This window comes from Dioscorea cayenensis, chromosome 4 (assembly GCF_009730915.1).
Source record: "Dioscorea cayenensis subsp. rotundata cultivar TDr96_F1 chromosome 4, TDr96_F1_v2_PseudoChromosome.rev07_lg8_w22 25.fasta, whole genome shotgun sequence".
Lineage (NCBI taxonomy): Eukaryota > Viridiplantae > Streptophyta > Magnoliopsida > Dioscoreales > Dioscoreaceae > Dioscorea > Dioscorea cayenensis.
In genome coordinates this window covers 360371-382873 of record NC_052474.1, presented here as the reverse complement: position 1 = coordinate 382873, position 22503 = coordinate 360371, and the positions used below count along the sequence as shown (strand labels likewise).

Below are 22503 nucleotides of genomic sequence, written 5' to 3'. Positions count from 1 at the left end.
CATCTTCAATATTTTTTTTATAAACTTCAAAAATTTTATAAACTTTTTTAAAATTTTATATATTTTACTAGCTTTAAAATAAATTTTGAAAATAGAAGTTAACATATACAAGGCACTACAATTTACAATTTACACACCCACTAAATATTCAACAATGTTTTTTGAAGACAGTCGAACCATTGGCCTCTCCCATAGAATTTGCGCTATTGTGTCGATGATTAGAAAATGGAAGTCTTCTGTATTTTATAAATAAAATTTTAATTTTAAAGTTTTAAAAAATGCCATGTTGACTTAGCAAGGTAGTTGTGTCATGCTCGTTATTTAAAAACATCTTTTCAAATTTATGAGGTGCCGTGATACGTGTTAAATATTGCACCATTGAAAAATATTCAAGTCAGCATTGAATAGATTTAAAAATATGAAATATAGAGTTATAAAAGATTGGCTTGCTTAAAAGATTATCCTTGATATCCCAAGACCTTGAGCCTTTATACGAGTTAATAAAAACATAAAATAAAGGTCACATAAGCGATACATACCAAAATTAATGAACATTGTAAAAATAGTATATCGATCAGTCATAATACCCCGTTCTAATTTATAAAGACTAAAATATATTACATGCTACAATATATGGACCAATAACACACCTAAATAATTTACTAGGTACAATTAATCATCATTATTAGTCTATTCAACTAAAACATGAAAGAAAATGTTTATGTTTATATCAAATATTTCATATCTGTGGATAATTGGGAATATTGATAAGGGTAAAAATTATCTAAACTTCATATAACAACAATAAGAAGAAGCACTGATTAAGGATCAATAAAAAGACCAAATAATAATATAATTGATCAACAAACAATAGTTGTTTGATTCTACATATGTGAAAATAAACACCAATACGCCCAGACCTCACCATAATTTAATTTAGAGTCAATTTCTTTCAAGAAACCGGGCCATGATAGACCCAAAAGAAAAATAGTATAAACCAAGAAACAAAAAAATACGGAGAAGTTTGAAATAATTACTTTTACATGACCATTTACCAACAGCTACATAGACCCCATTATTTTTAAGCCAACTCAACAAACTGGGAGAAGCGAATCTTTGGCTCTTGTACAATGCTTGCACATTCTCCACATCTTCAACTGAAAGATCCATCACTCCAAGTGAGTTTTTATACATCACTGAATCTTCATTTAAAGAATGGTATAAACCCAATACATGTCCAATCTCATGCACTGCTACTGCCTCTAAATCAAATGATCTTGAAGTTAAGTCATCGCCTCTAATGTTCACAGTCCAATTCAATCGTGCTCTGAAGCGTATCTCCTTTTTTGGGTTATAAACAGTGTACGCTATTGATTTCCAATCATCCCATGGGTGGTAGAACCCAATGTTTATATCAGCTAATTTATACTCTTCCGTTTCAATGAACTCAACCGGAATTACTTGTGACCACCGATTGAAGGACCTCTGAAACACTGCTGAGATCTCATCACTTGGTATGGACTTAATTGTGTGTATCTTGGAAATATGGTAAGTTAACTTCATTGGAAGTGGACGCTGCCATTGTAGTTCACCTGGGACAGTGGAGATGCCGATTGCCATCTGCCTTTGTTAATTATTAATTAACCTATGAAACTAAGAAAAATTAATATGGAATAGTAACAACTTATATACTTTTTATTATGAGTGAGTATTATGCTGAGATTTTATGTCAGAGTCTTTGTTGGATTAGGAATTGGTACATGTGTTAAATAAATATATTTCACTTTCATCTCAAACTTCTTGTTCTTGAACAGAGGATAAGCATGATTTTTTTTTTTTAAAATTAAATTATTTAGTATACTGGAAGCTGATGATATAGTTTGTATTTGATTAGAAATTGGCATATATTTTAATTATCTCATATATTTTTTTAGTAAATCAATTATCTCAATTACTTCACAGGTGAATCAAGGTTGTCAGACCCGGCCCGGACAATGACCCGGCTAAGTCCAGGGGTCAGGGGTCAATGGGTTCGACCGGGTCGAACCGGAGTTGAACCGGGGTCAATAATTAAATATAAAAAATATTATAATAATTAATAATAAGCAAATATAATATTAAACCCATAATTATATTATAAAAACCTACTAAAATTTGATATTTAAATTGATAAATGACCTTATATACAGTAGAGTTTTTTAATTATGTCATTTATTTTTACATTTTTAAATATTTACAAATTTAATATATTAATATATAATTATCGAACTTCTCTCGATGTTATTTATTTATTTATTTGTTTATTGATTGATTTTGTTAAAATAAATAAAAAATTTAATTCACTAATTCTTATATCTCAATTGAGTTTTTATTTTGTTTTAGATTTTCTTATATTTTTTATTTAATTAGAATACTTTAATTATATATTTTTATAATAAAATTACACTCATTTATTGTTTTATTTTCTTAATAAATTAAATTTTTAGAAAGTATTTACATAACACATTAATATATTTTATTTTTAAATATTAATTTTTGTAATATATATATTGTAATTCTATTTATTGATTATAAATTATAAATTAATATTAATAAATATACACGATTTTGTGATTTTTAATGAGAAAATAATAATAAATTATTAAATAATGTAAAAAAATTAAACATCATGACCTGATTGACCCGGGCCGGGTCAACTGGGCTTCCGGTTGAACCGTCCGGGTCACTGCTAACACCGGGCTTTTTAATACCCGGGTCAATCGAGATATCTGCGGCCTACGCACTGGCTCCCGGTTTTTTCCGATTGAACCGCTGGGCCCGGTCCGGGACTGACAACCTTGAGGTGAATTCAATTTAAAATCAATTGCCTCATTTATTTATTTATTTTTAAAAATCTTTGACTTGGCAGTGATTCACTTCTTTCTTTAGCTAAAGAAGATCCTTGTCATTTTCTGGGTGATCTTTAACTTTCTCAACTGTGGCTTTTTTATTTTTATTTTTTTTTTTTCTGTTTTCCAGTTTTGGTGTTTCATTACCCCTAGTGATGATTGTCTAATTTGTTTAAATGTTGTTTTCTCTTTTATTTGATGTTTTTAGACATTTGTTGTTTTTTTACTTGCTTATTTTTTTTAATAAAGTTGTGATTTATCTATTTTATTAAAAAAAAAAAATTTAAAAAAAAACCTTGACCTAATTTAAAAAGTTTGTCAAAAGACAAATAAATACAAAGATGTAGAGGTTACGGTAGCTTATTAAGCCATGTTAGAAAGTTATTAACTTGAGCGGAGGCAGGGTTTTTTTTTTCTCTAAAATTTAAAATCAAATAAATAATTGTTTTTCTCAAACCCGCTAGGTAAAACTAAACCCGATCCGATAACTAGCAGTCATGATCCGAATCCATTAGAAACGTTCGAACCCTCGAGACCCTCTCGGCACTCGCATTTAGGGGTTTTTTAGGCCAGCGGCTCTCGTGCGTGCCCGATCCGAGCTCTTGGCAATGGCGATCACCTCCCAGAGCCCCGACATCCTTGGCGAACGCCAGTCCGGACAGGACGTTCGCACCCAAAATGGTACTTGTCTTCTTCGCCTCAGTTTACTTTGCAATCTCTCCTTCTTGCTGTGATCCTTGCTGATCGTTTCTCGTTGATTTCAGTGGTGGCGTGCCAAGCGGTCGCCAATATCGTCAAATCATCCCTTGGACCGGTCGGCCTTGACAAGGTACCTTCCTTCGATCCATCAATGGGTAGTGCTTTTTTTCTTCGGCCCATTTCATTTCTCTGTCAGTAATCGTGTTTCAATAATGAAACCTAGTTTTTTTTCCTGCAAAAGAGAAAATTTTAGGTACTGTTCTCAAGTGCAGTTCATGGCCGATTCTTAACTCGAACGTTAGGTTGAAAAAGTTTGGAATAAAAATCAAGAACTCCTAAGGGTTTGTTCGCCATTTTGTTCTCCATGAGGAGATTAGTGATTAGATGTGTGTAAATTGTAGACGAGATGAATCTATTAGGCTTAACCATTATTGTTAGATCCATTGCTCTTGAGTCTTGACAGCGTGGAAGCCGAGAATGCAGAATTAAAGAAGAATGCACAGTTTTTAGCCTGTGAGGGTGACTTGGAGATCTGTTTAATTTTTTTGCTAAATATGTGGTGGAGCTTTGTGGACTATGCAGTAAAAAAAAATATATATATAACAAAACAAAAGAGGTTTTGCTTCACTTTGGATTTTTTTGACTTCCTTGTAATCATGCTGTCAGTACTTTCATACAGCATTCCAGCGCAATTTTACTGTCTTGTTCAATGTTTTCTTCGATCATGTAGAATTTAGAATTTTTTTTTTTAAATTCACATCTTCTTAAGTTTGTCAAATTTTGCTGTGTATGTTGTACTTAATGGGTTTTGCCGAACATCGCAGATGTTGGTTGATGATATTGGGGATGTGACAATTACAAATGATGGAGCAACAATTCTCAAGATGTTAGAAGTTGAGCATCCAGCTGCCAAGGTCAATAATGACAAGTGTTATCACATTGCAGTTATTTGCTTCTTGTTCACTCTTTGTCTCTTTCTATTATTGTTAGATTTAAATCTGTTCACATGCATCTTCTGTAATATTGATTATTAGGTTCTCGTGGAGTTAGCCGAGCTTCAAGACAAGGAAGTTGGAGATGGGACCACCTCTGTGGTTATCATATCAGCAGAATTACTTAAGGTGATGTGCCCATGACTGCAGGCATCTGATTCTTAAGCTTGTGTATTTCATTCATAAATTAGATTGTGTGACATGTAATATTGTCCTGCAGAGAGCCAATGATCTTGTGAGAAACAAGATACACCCAACATCTATAATTAGTGGATACAGGGTATGTTTCCAACGAATTAGTAATTAATAATTTGCTAATTATTTGTGTGGTTTGCAAAGATTGGTCAAATGAAGGTTTAGTTTTAAATTTTTGAACACCCACCTTTGCTTACATTGTTTGCTGTTACAGCTTGCGATGAGGGAAGCCTGCAAATATGTTGATGAAAAGTTGGCTGTAAAGGTATGATGGTATTGGTTTAGTGACTTCGGTCAGTTTATTCAGTTGATATTGGTTTCAGCTTTTTACACTTTCGATTTGCAATTTAAATCAATATATTTTCTTGAGCCATCTGGAGATGTGATTTGTCTTCTCAGGTTGAAAAGCTTGGAAAAGATTCCCTTATTAACTGTGCCAAAACCAGCATGTCTTCAAAACTGATTGCCAGTGACAGTGATTTCTTTTCCAATTTGGTACGGTTGATGCTATGTCCTATTCATATTTTTCATTTATATCTTTAGAATGAGAAAGCAAACTGTGGCTAGTTATGAGATCAACAGTTTATTGGTTTTCTTTTCACATGCCCTTATCTTGTGGTAATGAGTATAACATTTTTTTGATAATTTGGAGTTAAATCGCATGATTTGATATTGCCTAAAGCCATCTTTGTTATTATGTAGTCATTTATTTTGTTAATTTAGTTGACTTGATTCCTTAAATACTTTATCAATACGAGGAACTTTTATCATTTAGGTTGTAGATGCTGTCCAAGCAGTGAAGACAACTAATGCTCGAGGGGAAGTTAAATATCCAATCAAGGTACTTGCATGGTTACTTATAGCCTTTTTTGTCTTGATTTGAAAATTTCAATACTATGTATTCATAACAGCCTGTGCTACATAGCTGTCCTACATATCTGATCACATGTCTGTTCTTTCATTTTTTTTCTTCCTTTTATGTATATACTTGCTTGTGCTGTGGATGATCTTCTTTTCTTACCCTTTCCAGGGCATAAACATTCTTAAAGCTCATGGTAAAAGTGCAAGAGATAGCTTTTTGCTGAATGGCTATGCTTTGAACACTGGCCGTGCTGCGCAAGGGATGCCTACTCGTGTGGCGCCCGCAAAAATTGCCTGTCTTGATTTTAATCTTCAGAAGACAAAGATGCAAATGGGTGTCCAAGTGCTAGTTTCTGATCCAAGAGAACTGGAAAAGATAAGGCAAAGGTGATGTCTTATGAACTTCTAGCTTGCACATGTATTCTTGATGTTGAATCTGTTGATCAACTTTTTCACCACTGACCTGTATCTAAACTGTTTAGTTTCTTCCCTTGTAAAATCTCCAATTTTGATTCTTTGAAGCCACCTTATTTTCAGGCTTACCTGTTTGGTTTAATAAGTATATTGTTATCTTCTTTAGCATATTATATGCATATCTCAAAATATCTTGATTGGAGTGTTTTTTCATGTCTGGACCAGATATAACTTATGTTTATTTTGATGTTTCTGAACAGGATGGCATCATAACTTAGTTATCTACCTATAGGAAGATATGCCATATGAGTGAAAACATGTGCCTGAGGTGGTGTAATGGACTAAAGATGAGCCAGTGGTTATCTCCTGTCTTGTAGATATATGTCAAGTGCGGAATATGAAACATGCCATTTTGACTTCTCTTATTTAAATGTCTCACATGCTTGATGCAAATTCATATTTTTATTTGTGATGTGCATGTGCCCATGAATACAAACACATGTAAATATTTTCGTTTAATTGAATTGTCTTGTATATTTTTATTTTAATTATTCGATGATTATTTCACAATATTTAATTTAGTTTCCCCTTCTGCAGAGAATCTGACATAACAAAGGAGCGAATTGAGAAACTTTTGAAGGCTGGAGCTAATGTCGTCCTGACAACGAAAGGGATTGATGATATGTCACTTAAGGCATGTTTAGACATTTATTATATAAATGTGTTCTTTGGTCATCTGTTTTATTAATTACTTTGGGGCAAATGTTTAAGTTCTGCTCCTTTTTCTCAGTACCATCCTAAATATTGTCAAACAAGTCTTTCCTCTGGTTCTTAATGTGGAATTAGTTTAGCTTAACTACTCTTGCTTTTGCAAAAGTTTTCAAGTCTTTTACAAATGCTTTCTTTCAGGAATCTGTTGCTTAGACCCGAACATATTTTGACTTGATAAAAGCACAAAAAAGAATTGAACTGAGAAGAATATTTAACCATATGGTTCCTTTGTTGTTCTGTTCTGATCCTTTTCTGTTTAATGTCATTTCAGTACTTTGTGGAGGCTGGAGCTATTGCTGTCCGAAGGGTGCGAAAAGAGGATTTACGTCATGTTGCCAAGGCTACCGGTGCAACTGTGGTAATTATCATATCCTTTTAATAATTGCATCTGATTGAAATTTACAGTATCCTTCTTTTGCGCTAGATGGAATACATCAATACAGAAAGATCTTGCTTCTACTATTTTATTCACAATATATCACAGGCCATATTGAACATTGCCATTGTTTTGTGATGGGCAGTAGTAATTGTTAACTAATTAGGGACTATTAGTTCAATATTAATTCCAATGCTATCTTGGTAGATGTCAGTTGTTGTTTTTTGGTCGTCGTATTTTATTCAATTGATTCTTAGTGTTTTGCTTCTTCCTATGCAATTCACAAATTGCATTAGTACCTGATTCTGTTTTTAGGCTACTGGATACTTATAGCAAGACAAATATCAAATTAACACCAAAACCTCCAAGCTTGTTTCCCTTATGTCTTTGAAAATACGTGAGGTATGCTTAGATGAATATCTGAGAATCTGAGCGCTATTCTTCATCTTCTGCCTAGATGCATGAAAGAGTAACTAGCTTGTTCCTCATTAGCTTAATTTTTTTTTCTTTTTTTGAGGTTTAATTATATATTCTCCTGTTTGTTTATAACTATTTTTTCAAAAAAATAAAATTAGACCTTTACATTGAGCTTACACTTGTATGATATTTCTTGACAGGTTTCCACTTTTGCTGATATGGAAGGAGAAGAGACTTTTGATTCATCATTTCTAGGGTTTGCAGATGAAGTTGTGGAGGAACGGATTTCTGATGATGATGTGATTATGGTGAAGGGTACCAAAAATACAAGTGCAGTATGTATTGCTCCGTTTGTAATTGTTATGGACAGCTCTCCCTGATTTAATGCTTGATTGATGTTCAAACTAAACGTATTTCTTCCTTCACAGGTTTCACTGATACTTAGGGGTGCTAATGATTTTATGCTTGATGAGATGGAAAGGTCTTTGCACGATGCTTTGTGCATAGTGAAGCGAACCCTTGAATCCAACACGGTAAATGCTATTATCTGCTTCTTACGTTAATGTGTAACATATCTGATTAGATTGATGAGACTCATTCCTTGATTTATCTTTGTTGTTGTATTCTCTTTTTTAATCTTCTGCTAGTGGGCTAGTTATTTATTTTCATGTCGCAGCAAATGCTTCCAAGTGTTTGTTGCAGTATTATGATAATATCTAGGATTTTTTTTATGCTCCACTGACTATATAGCACATTCTGATTGGATTATATAGGTTGTTGCTGGTGGGGGTGCAGTTGAGGCGGCATTGTCAGTATACTTGGAAAATCTGGCCACAACTTTGGGTTCTAGAGAACAGTTGGCAATTGCTGAATTTGCTGAATCTCTTTTGATAATTCCTAAGGTGTTAGGCAGTTCTATTTTCAATAGGATCTTTCTCATTATTCAAGTCTTATATATGTTACAAATGCCAATTCTTGTTTGCAGGTTCTTGCTGTCAATGCTGCCAAGGACGCAACTGAGCTAGTTGCAAAACTGAGGGCTTATCACCACACTGCCCAAACAAAGGCAGACAAGCAGCATTTTTCGAGGTACTTGCATGCATGTGATGTATTACTGAGTTGTGACTTCTAGTATCTTGCTCATTTTTGTTTTTGTTTTTTTCCCATTCTTGACTTGGTACACTCTCTTTGGTTGGCTTGTTGTATCTGCTTATACATTCTTGTTTACTGCAAGTGCTTGTCATTACAAAAGGAATGGTTTTGCGTGATTCCTTCAAATTTTTACTGTTTGTAAAGTCCAGGTTTATTACACATTTTTTGGAACACAATTTTATTGAAATTCTTTGGGCATATGATCTTATATATATTTTGTTTTATACTGTTAAATCATTGTGAATGCTTGAAATGCTTGAAATGCTTGAATATCATGTAGTCCCTTATTTCTCAACTTTTTAAATAAGAAACTAATCCTGATGATTGAGTGTGTTGTGTAAATATGACTGGTGATTCAAGGCATCAGTTGTGAGTTGTGACAAAGGGTATATAAAGAATTCTTATTGTCAGTCGAATGTAAATAAAGTTTTGCTTATAAATTGATTGGATTGATTATAATCTGACAAAGCATTTGTTTGTGTCCATCCAGCCTTTGGTTAGGCCTGATCATAGCTTGATGAATATTTGAAGAGTGTTTATTATATTTTAATCTTATCACTTCAATTAACCTTAATGTAATTGGTGAGAGTATTTTAGATTTTTATTTGAAACACTTATTTCATGATCCCACAGTCTACTGATACGGAGTTGTTAAACTTCATTGATAGTATAATTATCTGATGTTAATTTTATATGAATTAAATTGAAATAAACTACTATGACATGCTATCCTCTAATCATGACCAACATGACATTTTAATTGTCTACCTTCTTTTTGCTATTGCAGTATGGGACTGGACCTATCGAAAGGAACCATCCGCAATAACCTAGACGCTGGGGTCATTGAGCCTTCTATGAGCAAAGTGAAAATTATCCAGGTACACTGGTGTAGATGATGTTTTATTTTACCTGGCAGCCTTCGGTCATTCATTTTTAAAAAATTGTGTGTAATTACCATACATAGGAGTGATGTTTTACTTAACTAACAATTCTTTTATTATGGCTGCCAGTTTGCAACGGAGGCAGCTATTACAATACTAAGGATTGATGATATGATCAAACTTGTCAAAGATGATCAAGACAATGCCGAGGATTAAAGCTTGGTGTCAATATTTTGTGCGGCGGGAGTTATGTTTCTTCTGTAATTCGTTCTGTAGCGGTTACTTATCTTGATGTTGGTAGTGGTACAAACAGGGATCACTGAGGAGTTGTAACTACAGCCTGTGATAACATTTACCATGCAATTTTTTGGAATACCATGCTGTGTTTTATTATTTTCTAACTGGTCTAGTCAAACTGGTAATTCATCTGAGTAATGCATTCGTGGAGACCTAGGTTTTTTTTTTACTTGTTCAATTATTTTTGTTGTTATATATATATATATATATATATCCATGAGGATGCTATGACTACGCTGTACGCTTATGCTATTTTAAAATTTTAAAAATTTTGAAGATATGATGCCTAAAATGTTTATTTTAATTTTAATTATTATTATTGTTTTATTTATACTTGCTAAAAATAAGAATTGAAGTAAATGATTTTAGTGAGGGCCTGGGTTTAATTGGTTTCTTTTTCCTATCCTCTCGTCCCTCGAAAGTCCAAAGCCCTTCATAAACCCTATAAAATACAAAGAGCAAGAGATCCGATTTCCATTCTTGTCCATCTCCCTTGATGGCTTCGACCTTCGCTCGCGCCGCTTTGCCTGCCCTTCTTCGCTCCCATATCGCCAGATCTCCTCCGGCGGCAAGGCGCTTCTCCTCTGCCTTGTCTCCCGCTTGCCGGCGATCCCTTTTCCTATCTAGGTCTGCGATTTCTGCCCTAATTTTCGCTATACCACCAACTTTCTTCTTGGGATGACCATCATTGTCGTCTTCTATCTTTTCTTGAAGGTCTCCTGTGGAGTTGGGCTGCTACGATGGGTCCTTGCTCCCGCTACACAGCGCGGTGGCTGCTGCGAGGCTGACGTCCCGGCTGAGCACGACGGCCAGGAGCTGCCGTGATCTCTCACAGGGTACCCTCTGCCGCACCTATCCTGGCCTGTAGTCTTGTTTGTTCTCTAAGTGAGTAGTTTTATATTTTTACCAGCATTCATCTTTTCTTGATGTTTCTATAAATCATTTCAAGCTCTGATTCTACCCTTTATCTAACTCAGTTGAAAACTAGACATCCGCATAAAAATAGAATAGAATAGAATAGATGTATCATAAAAAGATCTTTGCTTTTTAATTCTTGTTGTGTTATTGCTTTTCAAGTATATAGTGTAGCTTTCTCTATCCTTACTCGCATCACTGCTGGCTTTCTTCTTTTGGCCTCAGAAATCCAATTTCCGTTATTTAACTAATATTTGTGAGCCCATGTAATGTACCCTCAAGTTTCTGATTCTGCAACTGGATGATTTGTCTTAGTTTTTCAGAAGGTCCAAAAGACCTTCAAGTCTCAGTTCTTTGTCAAAATTGTATATCTGTTTAATTCACCCCAAGTTATAGTTGATACTGCGTTTCTTTTTATTATCATATTAACTGTTTTGGTCCACCTTTTCTTTTCCTGTTGCTCATTCCTTTCAATTTTTAATGGACAAACTGTTGCATTCCTGAATTTTGTTTCATTCCAAATGCCTTCATGGCTCTTAGATTATCATTCATTCTTTTCTTCTCAATTGGAGTTATCCATCCATTCTTTCATAGTTATAGTTTGATAGGTGCACTATGTTTTCATTTTTTTTCCTTTATTCGAATATTTTATGTACCCTGCTTGTTCAAAGTACACACACAAAACACCCCTACAAAAAAAAAAGGAAACAAAGAAAAAGAAAGTCTCTTGTGCGTTCTTTATATCCTTTGTGCAATGATTAGTATGAAATGTATAGTTATTTCTATTTAGAAATAATATCTCATACATGCACCAGAACAAATGTGTTTCTTGAGTCCATTACCACAGGCCCATGTCAGTCCAAACACCACCTTTTTGAGTAATATGAATGAAGGGGAAAAATTGAAGAAAAGGAAATTTATAGAATTTGTTCTGAGTCCATTTGCTTTTGGAGTCCAAACACCAGCTTCTTGAATTTGAAGTAGAACCATTGTATTCATAGGTGCTTTTGATAGATCTTGATATGGTTTTTATTTATTTATTTATTTAAATTTCTACCTGATCCTTTTGCCCTAACAGAAACAATGACATTAGGCCAAACCATGATAAGTTGCCTTGGCTCAAGGATGTGAACATTGAGAGGATTTTTCTTGGGAAGATGTACAGTGGCAATTATTATGAAATAAAAGTAAAACATCTTTAGTTTAGTTAATGCTTGCAAGATGCTCTCTTGAACTAGTGCACCATGTGTAAAAATTCCATGGTAAACTCAAAAGGGGAGGTAGAAGCTGTTGTTTTACATCTGTTTTGATATTTGTCAGTCAATGTGAGGATATGGTTGAACCTGCTAACACAAAAGCACTTTAGAATCATATCATGTGGCGCAAGGCCAACAACTGTAAAGTGACAAGGGTCTTGCTTATTTTATATTCCATAAGTGTTTCCTCCATGAGTGTTTCCTTTCAGAATTTTCACCCTATCCATAGCAAATATCAAAATGAATGATTAAAGTGCATGTCATTTGCTTTAACAGGGCTTCAGTATAATGGTAATATCAACATTCTTTAGATGATATTGATGGTAAACGGTAAACCCCCTAGTTTGTTGCACCTATTTGTAACTGAGGTTGTCATTATTTAGTTTAGAAACCACTTTCTATTTCCTAGAATCAGATATAAAACCTTTTATTTTACATGGTTTTAAATTATTTACAAATCCATGTGTATGGTAGGTGTTTCTTTCTGCCAAAAGCATTTATTGATGATTTTTCTCTTTAATAAATTTGTGTTTTTTTGTTTTTTTCCTAGAGATGGGTCTATCAATACCAAGATAACTTTTCAAGGCGTGATCATGACGGTTACTTATTTGCTTGCAATTTTGAGCAGACGAATTTGTAATTTGCTCTTGGCATTGATATTCGGATGTTTACTACTTTCTTCTTGTTATTGTATGGTCAACATTCCAAATTATCAGTTTTGTTTTTCATTATTTTACTGAAATAAAATTGATCTCCAGGAAACTTCCGGGTATCATTAAGTGAGCTTCCTACCAATCGAAAGGTTTGCTTCTCAATGTTTCAGTTTTCCTGAAATTTGACTTTTAATTCCTTTTTGCCTCGTTCTTTGTAAGTTTAATGATATGCACAACCTGCAACGATAAGTGGCAAATGTTACTTAAAGAGAGCAGCTTCTATAAATATATTGTTATAGTTGACCAGAAAGAGAAATATCACTCACATCATGCATGTTAAGGTTCTCCACTCCATCACATCAGTTAGCTTGATTCGGTTCATTTTTATAATACAATCATGTTTCATCCTAGAATAAACTAAGCATATACATTAGGTAACAGTGCCTCACTGGAAATGCCCAATGGTCATATCTCTTTTCCTAAGAAAATGGTCTTAAAAGTAGCTGTGATAGTAGTGGTACAGTAGCGTTGCAAAACCATATCCACTGGACTGGACCACATCATCCATGAAAATGAATTTGAAAATGGAACCTCACCAGATATGTCTATGCAGCAAAGACACACACTCCTTATCATGTCTCATGCTGCTACTGCTGCTACTGCTACTGCTGCTGCTGCCAATACAGTACTGCTCTCTTTAACATCAAACACACATGTGCCCACTCCTGCGCTACTCTGAAAGACTGAAACGGCTCCAGAGAATGGATATCATCTCTTAGCCTTTTGGCCAAAAACCACGTGGCTTTTGCCTCCCCACTAGGTCTAGGTCTGTAGCCGGGTTCGGACTCGGATGGTGTATTAACGCGGCCGGGCTGGGTGATCCGAACCCGTTAACAGATGATAAATAACAGTCCAGCAGGGTTGCACGTGCGGAAGCGTAATAATCGGCACGAGGGGGCACGTGCAAAGGGGCGGTGGACGTCCCTCGGGATCCTCCCAGCGTCTCCGCACGTGATTCGATGCTTGTCCTCCCGCGCATACGGCAGCGTCCTCACGTGGCGGGCCCACCTCCTCCGTCGGATTCCCGAACCCTACGCCGCCCAACCCCAACACCCTCACTCACACACGCCCTTTTTTTTTTTTAAGTTTTAATTTATTTAACCAAATTTAACAGCGATGAGCGATGTAAATTCAAGTTATTATTATTATTTTTAATAAGTTAAAAAAAATGTAACAATTGACACGTAGGACGGATGGAATATCCAGTACGGCTAGCACACGCGCAGTGATTGGTTAATCGCAAACTACTAGCTAAGAGGCTGATGGGCAGCCCTACGGGGTACGGGGAGTGGCACGTGTCCCAACGTGAAAGCTCTTTGCACGGCTGTTAAATCACTAATTAAGCAGAGAAATGAATGCCCGAGTGCTTTACTTGAACGTTCAACAAGTAGTAGACTTAATACTAACAGTAGAGATTTTCACATGGGGATGATGTATAATTGTATATAGCTAGCTTAACCAGCTTGCAAAAGCTCATAAACGAATCAACAGGAACATGCTGGTGTCAGGACTAACACTGAATGAAAAAGAGAGAGAGAGACAGAGCCAGAGATGGAAGTATATAATAAACTTAATTAATCATGTACACTTATATATATATATTGATCATATTGGTACTAGTAGTATAGTATGCGATAATGGGGGTGGGAATGGTAAAGAAGTTGGTGGGAATAAGGGGATGAATGGGAATGGGAATGGATGGATGGATGGATGGATCATGGATGGAACGCATGGGGCACGTTGAAGCTGTCTAGTATGCTCCCTACTTTATCAACTTGGTCACCATTATTATCATTGCTCTCATATTATTAGCATAAGCTCTCTCTCTCTCTCTCCCTCTCTTTCATTTCTTATAGAGCTTCCATACGGCCTCATCACATCCCTTTCTATCATCACCTGAGCTTCCTTCCTTCCTTCCTTCCACTCTGTGTGTGAATAGTTGGTTTGGTTTAGTTTAGTTTAGTTTGGTTTAGTTTTTTTAGCTTAATTTAGTGATGGCTCCAGGGTGGGAGATGGGAATGGGTTCTTCTGCAGCTGGTTCTGGTCCTATGCATGATGCTTCTACTACTCAGACGTATCTTTATCAGCGCGTTGACGACCTCCTTGATTTCTCCAACAATGATGACTTCCCATTCCCATCATCCTCTTCAGCTGCTGTGGATTCTCATCTCCAACCCCCTCCAGAACCCTCTGCTCCTTTTTCCATGAATGAAATAAGCTCTTCTTCAAACCACCACTTCTCTTTCTCCAACAATGACCAGCTCTATATTCCGGTAATGCCATAGCTCTTTTCCCATCTTCTCTAGTACTACTTCTTTTTCTTCAATGCTTTTTTACCCATATATTAATTGTTATAATATATGTGTGTGTGTAAAAAGCAGCATTGTGAGGAGGAGGCAGAGCTGGAATGGCTGTCAAGGTTTGTGGATGATTCCTTCTCGGACATTCCCTATCATCATGTTCCTCCGGTTTCATCTCCAGCACCTCCATCTCAATCATCACCTTCGTCCTCTTCCTCCTCTTCGGACTTAGCAATGGCTGAACACAAGGCAGGCAATGCCGAGAAGAGCAGTGGCCGCAGCAGCAGCAGCAGCAGCAATGGCAGAGGACTAGGTGGGGTGAAGAAAGGTGCGTCTGGGGAGGTGGGAGTCAGAAGATGCACGCACTGCGCATCGGAGAAGACGCCGCAGTGGAGGACGGGACCGATGGGACCCAAGACGCTGTGCAACGCGTGCGGGGTTAGGTACAAGTCCGGAAGGCTGGTGCCTGAGTACCGACCTGCTGCCAGCCCCACCTTCATGCTCACACAGCACTCCAACTCACACCGCAAAGTTCTTGAGCTTCGTCGCCAGAAAGAGCTCATGCTCGCCTCCGCCGCCGCTGCTGCTGCTGCTGCTGCTGCTGCAGCCACGGGTGCACGCCCGGAGTTTCTCCTTCCCTGAGAATGAGGTTTTGTTATTTGTTAACTTTTATCGATGGATTCTTGGGATTTTGTGTTTACTCATTGGACGGCTAAAATTCGTTTTTAGTTCTTATCCTCTCTTCCTTTATTTTAATGAATAATTAATTGATTGGTTTGTATTCCATATAAACTACCAACAAAAAAAAAAACAAAACAAAAGCGAAATCCTATCAATGACTCTTGACCATTGGCTTTTGGACAACCTGGTGAAAAAAAAAATAGAGGACTTTTATTAAGAAGTACTACTCATAACAACAATTAATATATCAACCTCCTAAAGGGTAGAGTAATTTTCTTTTATATGGATAGAGATCATTGTTATTAAGACTATGTCATCAAAGGGAAAAAAAAAGAAAGAACAATCAAGAAGTCCTGCAGGCATTAGATGCTGAGGCTGGGGATGCTCAGTGGCTGGGCCTTCTTTATCTTTCAGTGTAGGTGGTCCACACTCCTCAATAAGGGTCTGGGATCCTTCACTTTTAGTACTTTTTTGTGCTTTGTTGGGACGCCCATCCCTAATAATGCAATGCATATCCATATCACTCATGCAGCAAAAGCACATTGAATCACCAAACAAAATTTTGAATATATACAAGTGCACTTACAATTCAAAATGTTGTAGTCCTGCCCAATAACAGCAAACCATACACAAATAAGGCAATATAGAACTGTCGTGTCTGAGATCATGGAGTCCAGGAATTCTAAATTCTTAAATGAATAGAAAGATATTATAGATGAAAATATCTGATAAGTTGCTACAAATGAACAATGAACAGGGTGAATTGCTTCTTTTGATCTCCCTTTCACTTCAAACAGATGAACAAACATAATCTAAAGAAATTACCCTCCCAATTCAACTGCATTTCATCAGACCGGAAGTGAGTCATGTGTTGAAGAAAAACTTCTCAAGAAATGGACCACTAAATGGAGATACAAATAGACTCCAACTTGCTCTTATATACTAATCTAAGGGCAAGACAAGAAGAGAGTAGATGATCTTTAATCACAAAGACTGATTTTGTATCCATGTTTGCCTTAGCTTCTCGAATTGTCCAATAACTGTTCCTAGCGATGTTCTTCAGAAGCAGCATAAGTATTTTGGATTGCATCAGAACAAGGGTTGTTACTGACAACGCTAGGAACAAAATCGGTTAACTTTTCAAGTCCTCTTGAAAAATCTCCCACCCTTCTTTCCCATTCCTGTACCCACAAGGTTGGTCGCAAGGACAGATTTGGAATCAGGTCTCCATTTTAGCTCTTTCAGAACAGAGAACAAGGTCGACATGGCAGGGGAGACCACTTCATTCTTTATGTTATTGCATGAGACAACCGCAAGACTTTGTAAATCATTCCAAGACAATACCACTGATTCTAGGCCTTCTGTTGTTAACAAAGAACAACCTTCTAGACAGAGAAATTTCACCCTCCTGCAGAGAATTCAGATTCAGCACAATGCATATTCATTGCAAGCTCAAAAGTTGAGCAGTTTTTCAAAATTAATCATATAAATTACTACAGATAAGGAATTTAAGCATGATATGAAAGAATATGCAATAAGTAAACTAGCAGAAAAATGTAGGCCAAATTAGCTCTATCACACAAAATAAGCTTATATATCACAAGCAAACCTAGAACTTTTGCTATGTAAGTTCAGTAATTATAGCTGACGACAAATTCAGAACAAGATACTCAAACCAGTAACTGCAGACACATTAGGTACAGAAGTGAACATTATCCAAGAAAGCCTATGAAGTGAATCATGTTATTTCATATGTAATCCAAAATACACTTGATGATCCTCGAAACTTTCTCAATCATATTTACATCAAAGACAAATTACAGAAAGCAGGCTTTCCTTGAAGAATGGAAACTCAGCCATTACAGATAACTCAAGAGTCACACACCAAAAACATTTTCCATGGAACTATTTAAAGATAAGTCATTTAATGTATCTACCATGATGTCACTCTACAGCTTTATCTTGTCAGAGAAAGAACACTGCTTTTGTTCGGTTTTCAAGAATCACACAAAGTTATAAGCCACTTGTATCAACAACAAAGCAACAAATTTGAGCATATCCATTAATATAGTTATGAAAGCAAAGAATAAGAAGCTAGACCTTCACTTTTCCTATTATTCACCAAAAAGTAATTCCTTGTGTGATACCACAAATGACATCCTGACATTATTTCTCAAATGACTTTCTTGTTGCAGCTTCTTCCAATTATGATTAGCTTGTGCTATATAACATCCTGATATTCTTACTTCTCTAAGAACATGACTGCTTCTAAGAATTTCAAGAAATACTTATTTGTGGTGCTGCAAATTGTGTGAGTGCCACAAAATTGAAGAGCACCAAAGTAATAGAAAACAAAAAAATTATCCACGGCATGCAAGTAATGTGAGGGGACTTCAAAAATAAGAAGTCACACATGGCATATATTGTTTGAGATAAGACTTAAAAATTAATGAACATGAATTCTGTCATAATTTTATCAAACAGAAAACCAGTACAAATCACCTATACTCTATCATCCACCTCCAACCATCAATACCAAAACCAGTCTCATGCTGATTGGTTACTTCCTAGTACATTATTCTTTCACCATGGGCATAACGCAATACAAAAATGCAACAGAACCTAAAAAATTTTCCAAAAATATTAAGAGAGTTAAAAAAAAAACGCTCATAATATCCAAAGGATGGGAATCAATTGAAGTAAACATATTTGTAGGAATTAGCCTATTGAGTAAAGCAATTCCATAGCGATGGACTAAGTTTTAATGAAAGGCTGAAGGCAAGCAAATCATTTACTTTCTCATATAGCCAAAATAGCATAGCTGTTATTGAACTGAGACTTGATAAATTTTCATGATAAGCAACAAGCAAGCTAGAGTTCTCTTCATCATGAACCCTAAAGCAACAATGCAAATGGGTTTCAACCTTATCTGTTTGCACATAAATTTATTGGTGATTTAACTAGTGCATAATACCTTTTATAAAGAATTAAAGAAAAACAATGATAATTTCCTTTTCATTGAGAAGCAACCCCACACAAGGGGTTCAAAAGATCAGTCTTGTCAACATCCTAACAGATTAGTCACCAAAAAAAAAAAAGAGACTGACAACAAGGACAATGTTGAAAAATTTAAACTTAAATCAAGCTACCTTGTTTCTTGAATTAAATGTAAAGGTTGAACATCATAACTTCTTAGCATAGCGTATCTAACAAAATTTACTTGCATTCTCCTCTCCAGGACAATCAAATTGCAAAGAAATCAAACATTTCCCTTCATCAACTCACATCATTGTCATCCACCACCCATATTAGTATAGCATCTTAGCAGAAGTCATCCAGTAATGAATATCGAACAATTCGAAATACAGAAGTACTCCATCAACAAGCTTTTTACTTTCCTCAACTACTCATAAATTAAATACATAGAACAAGTATAGCATGTTTACCTGCAAATGCTGGCAATGCCAAACATATCGTTATCAAGTCCCCAGCAGTTCTGAAACATGATCTCCCTCACGGCCTCGCACACCATGTACAAGGCACTCAAGCTCCTCTTATCCCTCAATTGACAGCGCTGCAGCTGCAATCGCTCAATGGTCGGGCATGTCCCAAGATGCTCAGAAGGACCTGGGTCCGCATCGATGCTCCGGCAACCCTGCAGCCTCAGCGTCTTAAGGTTCCCACAGAACGATAGCCCGGCCAGCCACCCGGCATCCATCCGATGATCGGTGAGGGTGAGTTCCTCAAGCATGAAGCAGCACCGCCCGACGGCGCTGATCCCGTCGTAGCTCCCCTCACACCTGGCCAACTCGAGCTTGACGAGCCGCTTGCAGCCGTGGGCCAAAATGGTGAGCCCCACGTCGGTGACCCCGGGCCCGCGGTAGAGCCCCTCAATGGACCCCACAAGCTTCAAGATCTGGAGGTTCGTGAAGGCGGAGATGGGGCGAAGCGCGACGTCGGTGCAGCGATGGAGCTCGAGCTCCTGCAGGGTCGTGCAGCGCTCAGCGAGGGACATGAGACCGGCTTCAGATGCGGGAGGGGCGACGAGGGAGAGGCGACGGAGGTTGGGACAGCCTTGGGCGATGGTCGCAAGGCCGGAGTCGAGAGCGGCGGAGGAGATGAATGGAGAGTCGCCGATGGGGGGATCGAGATAGGGATCCAGAGGGATGGAGACGGAGTCGCGGGTGAGGATAAGAGGGGAAGGGGACGAGGGGAAGAAGGAGGCGGGAAGGAGGTCAAGGTCGGAGAGGTCTGGGAAGCGCCCAGGGATGCGAGGGAGAGAAGACCAGTCAAGGAGGATGAGGCGGCGGCGGAGGCGGTCGAGGAGGCGGAGCCATCGCTTGCAGACGAGGGAGGCGGCGGGAAGCGCGGAGTCCGGGAGGGCGGAGAGAAGGCGGAGGAGGAGCTCATCAGAGAGAGGGGCAGTGAGGTCAGGGCCCAGCGTTAGGGTTTGCTGCTTCTCAGGAAGGTGCATGTCGAGAACCACATGCTTGAGCGGGGGCTTGAGAGGAGCGTCGGCGAACCACAGCTCCGGCCAGCTCCGAAGGCGTTGGTGGCGGTTGTGTTCGTGCATCTAGGGTTCCGGCGAGGTGCCGAAACAGCGTTGCATCGCCGCGCTACGACTTCGCAGGCAGAGCGGCTGCTGATGAGGTTTCACTTGATTTTTATAATTACATATATAGATATTTATTTATTTATCTATTTTTTTATAAATAAATATGGCATGGGGACTGAGTGAGAAGCTGAGATTTGTCTCATTTATTATAATATTATTATTATGATTTGTTTTATTGGTTACTTTTTTTTCTTGGACCTTGTAATTTAAGGCAGCTACGGAGGTCAATTGTGGAATTCAATTACATTGAGTAAGTAGTGATAAATTGTTTTTTATATCTTATATACTATTACTAATAGAAGTATCTTTCTTATTTTAATTGTCACTGTGTATTAAATTAATACATGTGAGCATTTATAGTATATAGCCTTGTTGTTATAGACTATTGCGAAGAAATATATTAGCATGTTGAAATATAAAAGTGTTTATTTGTATTTGTATTTGTATTTGTATGAAAAAGATAGTGTCATTATCAGAAGGAATGGGTTGGTGGGTTCCTACGAAAAGAAAAGATATCCGTTGGTAATTCAAAATTCAAAAGATGGTTGCTGTGGAAGCTACAAAGAAGGCTTTGGATTTAATTAAAGTGAGTTAATTAAGACTAGAGAACAAAGGATTTGGTTTTTCTTGGTTGCCAAGAGTTGAATAATTACTTCAACGAATAGTGTGGGCTATTTGAATTTTTATGGTAAAGTTTTTCATAAATGCTGTGCTTTTAGTTTTGTACTTTAATGATTTATTAACTCATGATTAAAAAATAAAAAAAAATTCTTTAATCTAAGAAAAAAGTCAGAAAACAAAAATGGATTAAAAATCTTTTTTGTTTTTAACTTCAAAAATTATTTCATTCTTGAAGATATCAATTCTTTTTTTAATTAAACTGTTGAAAATATTAATTTTTTTTTAAAAAAAAAGTGTATAAATCACTTCTATTGAGAGAAAACAAAAGATACAAAAAAAATATCAATTTAAAAAAAAAATTAAAATATCAATTGTTTCTTTGATTGGGTCGTGATAAAAATAAGTTATGTGATATGTATATTCTCCAAAATTATTTGATAAAAATTTTAAAAAAAATTTCACCCACAAGTTCACATCACTGAATCCTTCTCAGCTACCATTCTGTTTAGAGCTCCCTCTCTCAACAGTTAGCTAGAAAGATCTAGCAACTCTATCATAAATTTTACTAATAAAATGAAGGAGTATTTACAAATAAATAGGTGCCTGGATGTTTAAAATATGTATTCTAAAATTTAAATTTAAATTTTAGTTTAATCATTTTAACCACCATCACAATAGATGACTAATACATGCTTTCAATGGTTTGTCCGGATTATAAAAAAATAAATAAATATTAATAACTCTTTATCTTTTGCAATCTTTTCTATGGTTAGTATATTAATATTAATAGTCATTATTTAATTCCAATCTAATAAAATTATAATTAATAATAAAAATTAATATTTTAAAAAAATTACAATTTAAACAATAAATTCTGTAATATGTCAGTGATATTTTATTTCTCACCTATAAACCCTACTCGTGGCATGGCTCTCTTCAGCTGGGGAGGGCTCCAGAGTCAAGCTAGAGGATTCCATCACTACCATCCGCCAGAGTCTTGATTTCTTAGGTCCGAAGGTGGAGGCAGGGGTGATCCGCCTTCGAGGGGACCCGGGGTCCACCACACAGGCGAGTAGTCGGGAGATTCCGAGTGTGGTGGCCGGGCGTGTGTCAGTTACACTTTTGTTGTTCTTCGTTGTTGCTTTGTTTTGTTTGTGTCCCCTGACTACCACTGTCGTTAACTCGTTAGTTGTTTGTGTTTTATGTTTTTTGTGCTTTCCCACATTGTGCTGTGGGAGTATGTTAGTATTCTGCTCCTCTCTTTTTAATTAACGTGGTTTATCCACTTTTTCAAAAACCTACTCGTGGACATACTCACAGTTACTTAAAAAAAACTTATAATTTAAATTGTTAAAATTAGATAACAAAAAATCAAAATTTAAAATAATAAAAATTAATATACATCATTAAATTATAAATAAAAATAAAAATTACAATTTAGACACGAGCCAATATAAGT

General features: G+C 36.5%; 5 protein-coding genes across 5 annotated transcripts; 3 read left to right on the top strand and 2 right to left on the bottom strand.

The window, feature by feature from the left end:
- Positions 1-690: 690 nt before the first annotated feature.
- On the bottom strand, positions 691-1620 carry LOC120258020 (metalloendoproteinase 4-MMP-like). Its single transcript, XM_039265357.1, has 2 exons — positions 1056-1620; positions 691-698 (listed from the first exon to the last, which is right to left on the bottom strand). The coding sequence occupies exons 1-2, from the start codon at positions 1618-1620 to the stop codon at positions 691-693; spliced, it is 573 nt and encodes a 190-aa protein (XP_039121291.1).
- Positions 1621-3410: 1790 nt separating this feature from the next.
- Positions 3411-10112, top strand: LOC120259318 (T-complex protein 1 subunit alpha). The gene is made up of 17 exons (XM_039266904.1): positions 3411-3569; positions 3653-3717; positions 4412-4501; positions 4622-4708; positions 4800-4859; positions 4989-5039; positions 5174-5269; positions 5550-5615; positions 5805-6022; positions 6647-6743; positions 7092-7178; positions 7814-7948; positions 8042-8146; positions 8387-8515; positions 8599-8702; positions 9553-9643; positions 9776-10112. The coding sequence occupies exons 1-17, from the start codon at positions 3497-3499 to the stop codon at positions 9860-9862; spliced, it is 1641 nt and encodes a 546-aa protein (XP_039122838.1). The 5' UTR covers positions 3411-3496; the 3' UTR covers positions 9863-10112.
- Positions 10113-10340: 228 nt separating this feature from the next.
- Positions 10341-12899, top strand: LOC120258215 (protein NUCLEAR FUSION DEFECTIVE 6, mitochondrial-like). The gene is made up of 3 exons (XM_039265575.1): positions 10341-10570; positions 10658-10779; positions 12665-12899. The coding sequence occupies exons 1-3, from the start codon at positions 10440-10442 to the stop codon at positions 12688-12690; spliced, it is 279 nt and encodes a 92-aa protein (XP_039121509.1). The 5' UTR covers positions 10341-10439; the 3' UTR covers positions 12691-12899.
- Positions 12900-14622: 1723 nt separating this feature from the next.
- LOC120259155 (GATA transcription factor 4-like) lies at positions 14623-15880 on the top strand. The gene is made up of 2 exons (XM_039266701.1): positions 14623-15100; positions 15209-15880. Exons 1-2 carry the CDS (start codon positions 14822-14824, stop codon positions 15767-15769), a joined length of 840 nt encoding a protein of 279 aa, XP_039122635.1. The 5' UTR covers positions 14623-14821; the 3' UTR covers positions 15770-15880.
- A 507-nt stretch (positions 15881-16387) lies between these two features.
- Positions 16388-20461, bottom strand: LOC120259287 (F-box protein At5g07670-like). Its single transcript, XM_039266868.1, has 2 exons — positions 19255-20461; positions 16388-17216 (listed from the first exon to the last, which is right to left on the bottom strand). The coding sequence occupies exons 1-2, from the start codon at positions 20379-20381 to the stop codon at positions 16949-16951; spliced, it is 1395 nt and encodes a 464-aa protein (XP_039122802.1). The 5' UTR covers positions 20382-20461; the 3' UTR covers positions 16388-16948.
- Between the last annotated feature and the right edge of the window lie 2042 nt (positions 20462-22503).

What these genes read in the sequence shown, in the direction of transcription:
- LOC120258020 (XM_039265357.1), bottom strand. Translation starts at nt 1,620, where the DNA reads ATGGCAATCGGCATCTCCACTGTCCCAGGTGAACTACAATGGCAGCGT.
- LOC120259318 (XM_039266904.1), top strand. Translation starts at nt 3,497, where the DNA reads ATGGCGATCACCTCCCAGAGCCCCGACATCCTTGGCGAACGCCAGTCC. An exon ending in AGGCTACCGGTGCAACTGTG is followed by an intron (nt 7,179 to 7,813) that starts GTAATTATCATA and finishes ATTTCTTGACAG; the next exon opens with GTTTCCACTTTTGCTGATAT. An exon ending in CTCTTTTGATAATTCCTAAG is followed by an intron (nt 8,516 to 8,598) that starts GTGTTAGGCAGT and finishes TCTTGTTTGCAG; the next exon opens with GTTCTTGCTGTCAATGCTGC.
- LOC120258215 (XM_039265575.1), top strand. Translation starts at nt 10,440, where the DNA reads ATGGCTTCGACCTTCGCTCGCGCCGCTTTGCCTGCCCTTCTTCGCTCC. An exon ending in CGATCCCTTTTCCTATCTAG is followed by an intron (nt 10,571 to 10,657) that starts GTCTGCGATTTC and finishes CTTTTCTTGAAG; the next exon opens with GTCTCCTGTGGAGTTGGGCT. An exon ending in CTGCCGTGATCTCTCACAGG is followed by an intron (nt 10,780 to 12,664) that starts GTACCCTCTGCC and finishes TTTTTTTCCTAG; the next exon opens with AGATGGGTCTATCAATACCA.
- LOC120259155 (XM_039266701.1), top strand. Translation starts at nt 14,822, where the DNA reads ATGGCTCCAGGGTGGGAGATGGGAATGGGTTCTTCTGCAGCTGGTTCT. An exon ending in ATGACCAGCTCTATATTCCG is followed by an intron (nt 15,101 to 15,208) that starts GTAATGCCATAG and finishes TGTAAAAAGCAG; the next exon opens with CATTGTGAGGAGGAGGCAGA.
- LOC120259287 (XM_039266868.1), bottom strand. Translation starts at nt 20,381, where the DNA reads ATGCACGAACACAACCGCCACCAACGCCTTCGGAGCTGGCCGGAGCTG. An exon ending in GGCATTGCCAGCATTTGCAG is followed by an intron (nt 17,217 to 19,254) that starts GTAAACATGCTA and finishes AATTCTCTGCAG; the next exon opens with GAGGGTGAAATTTCTCTGTC.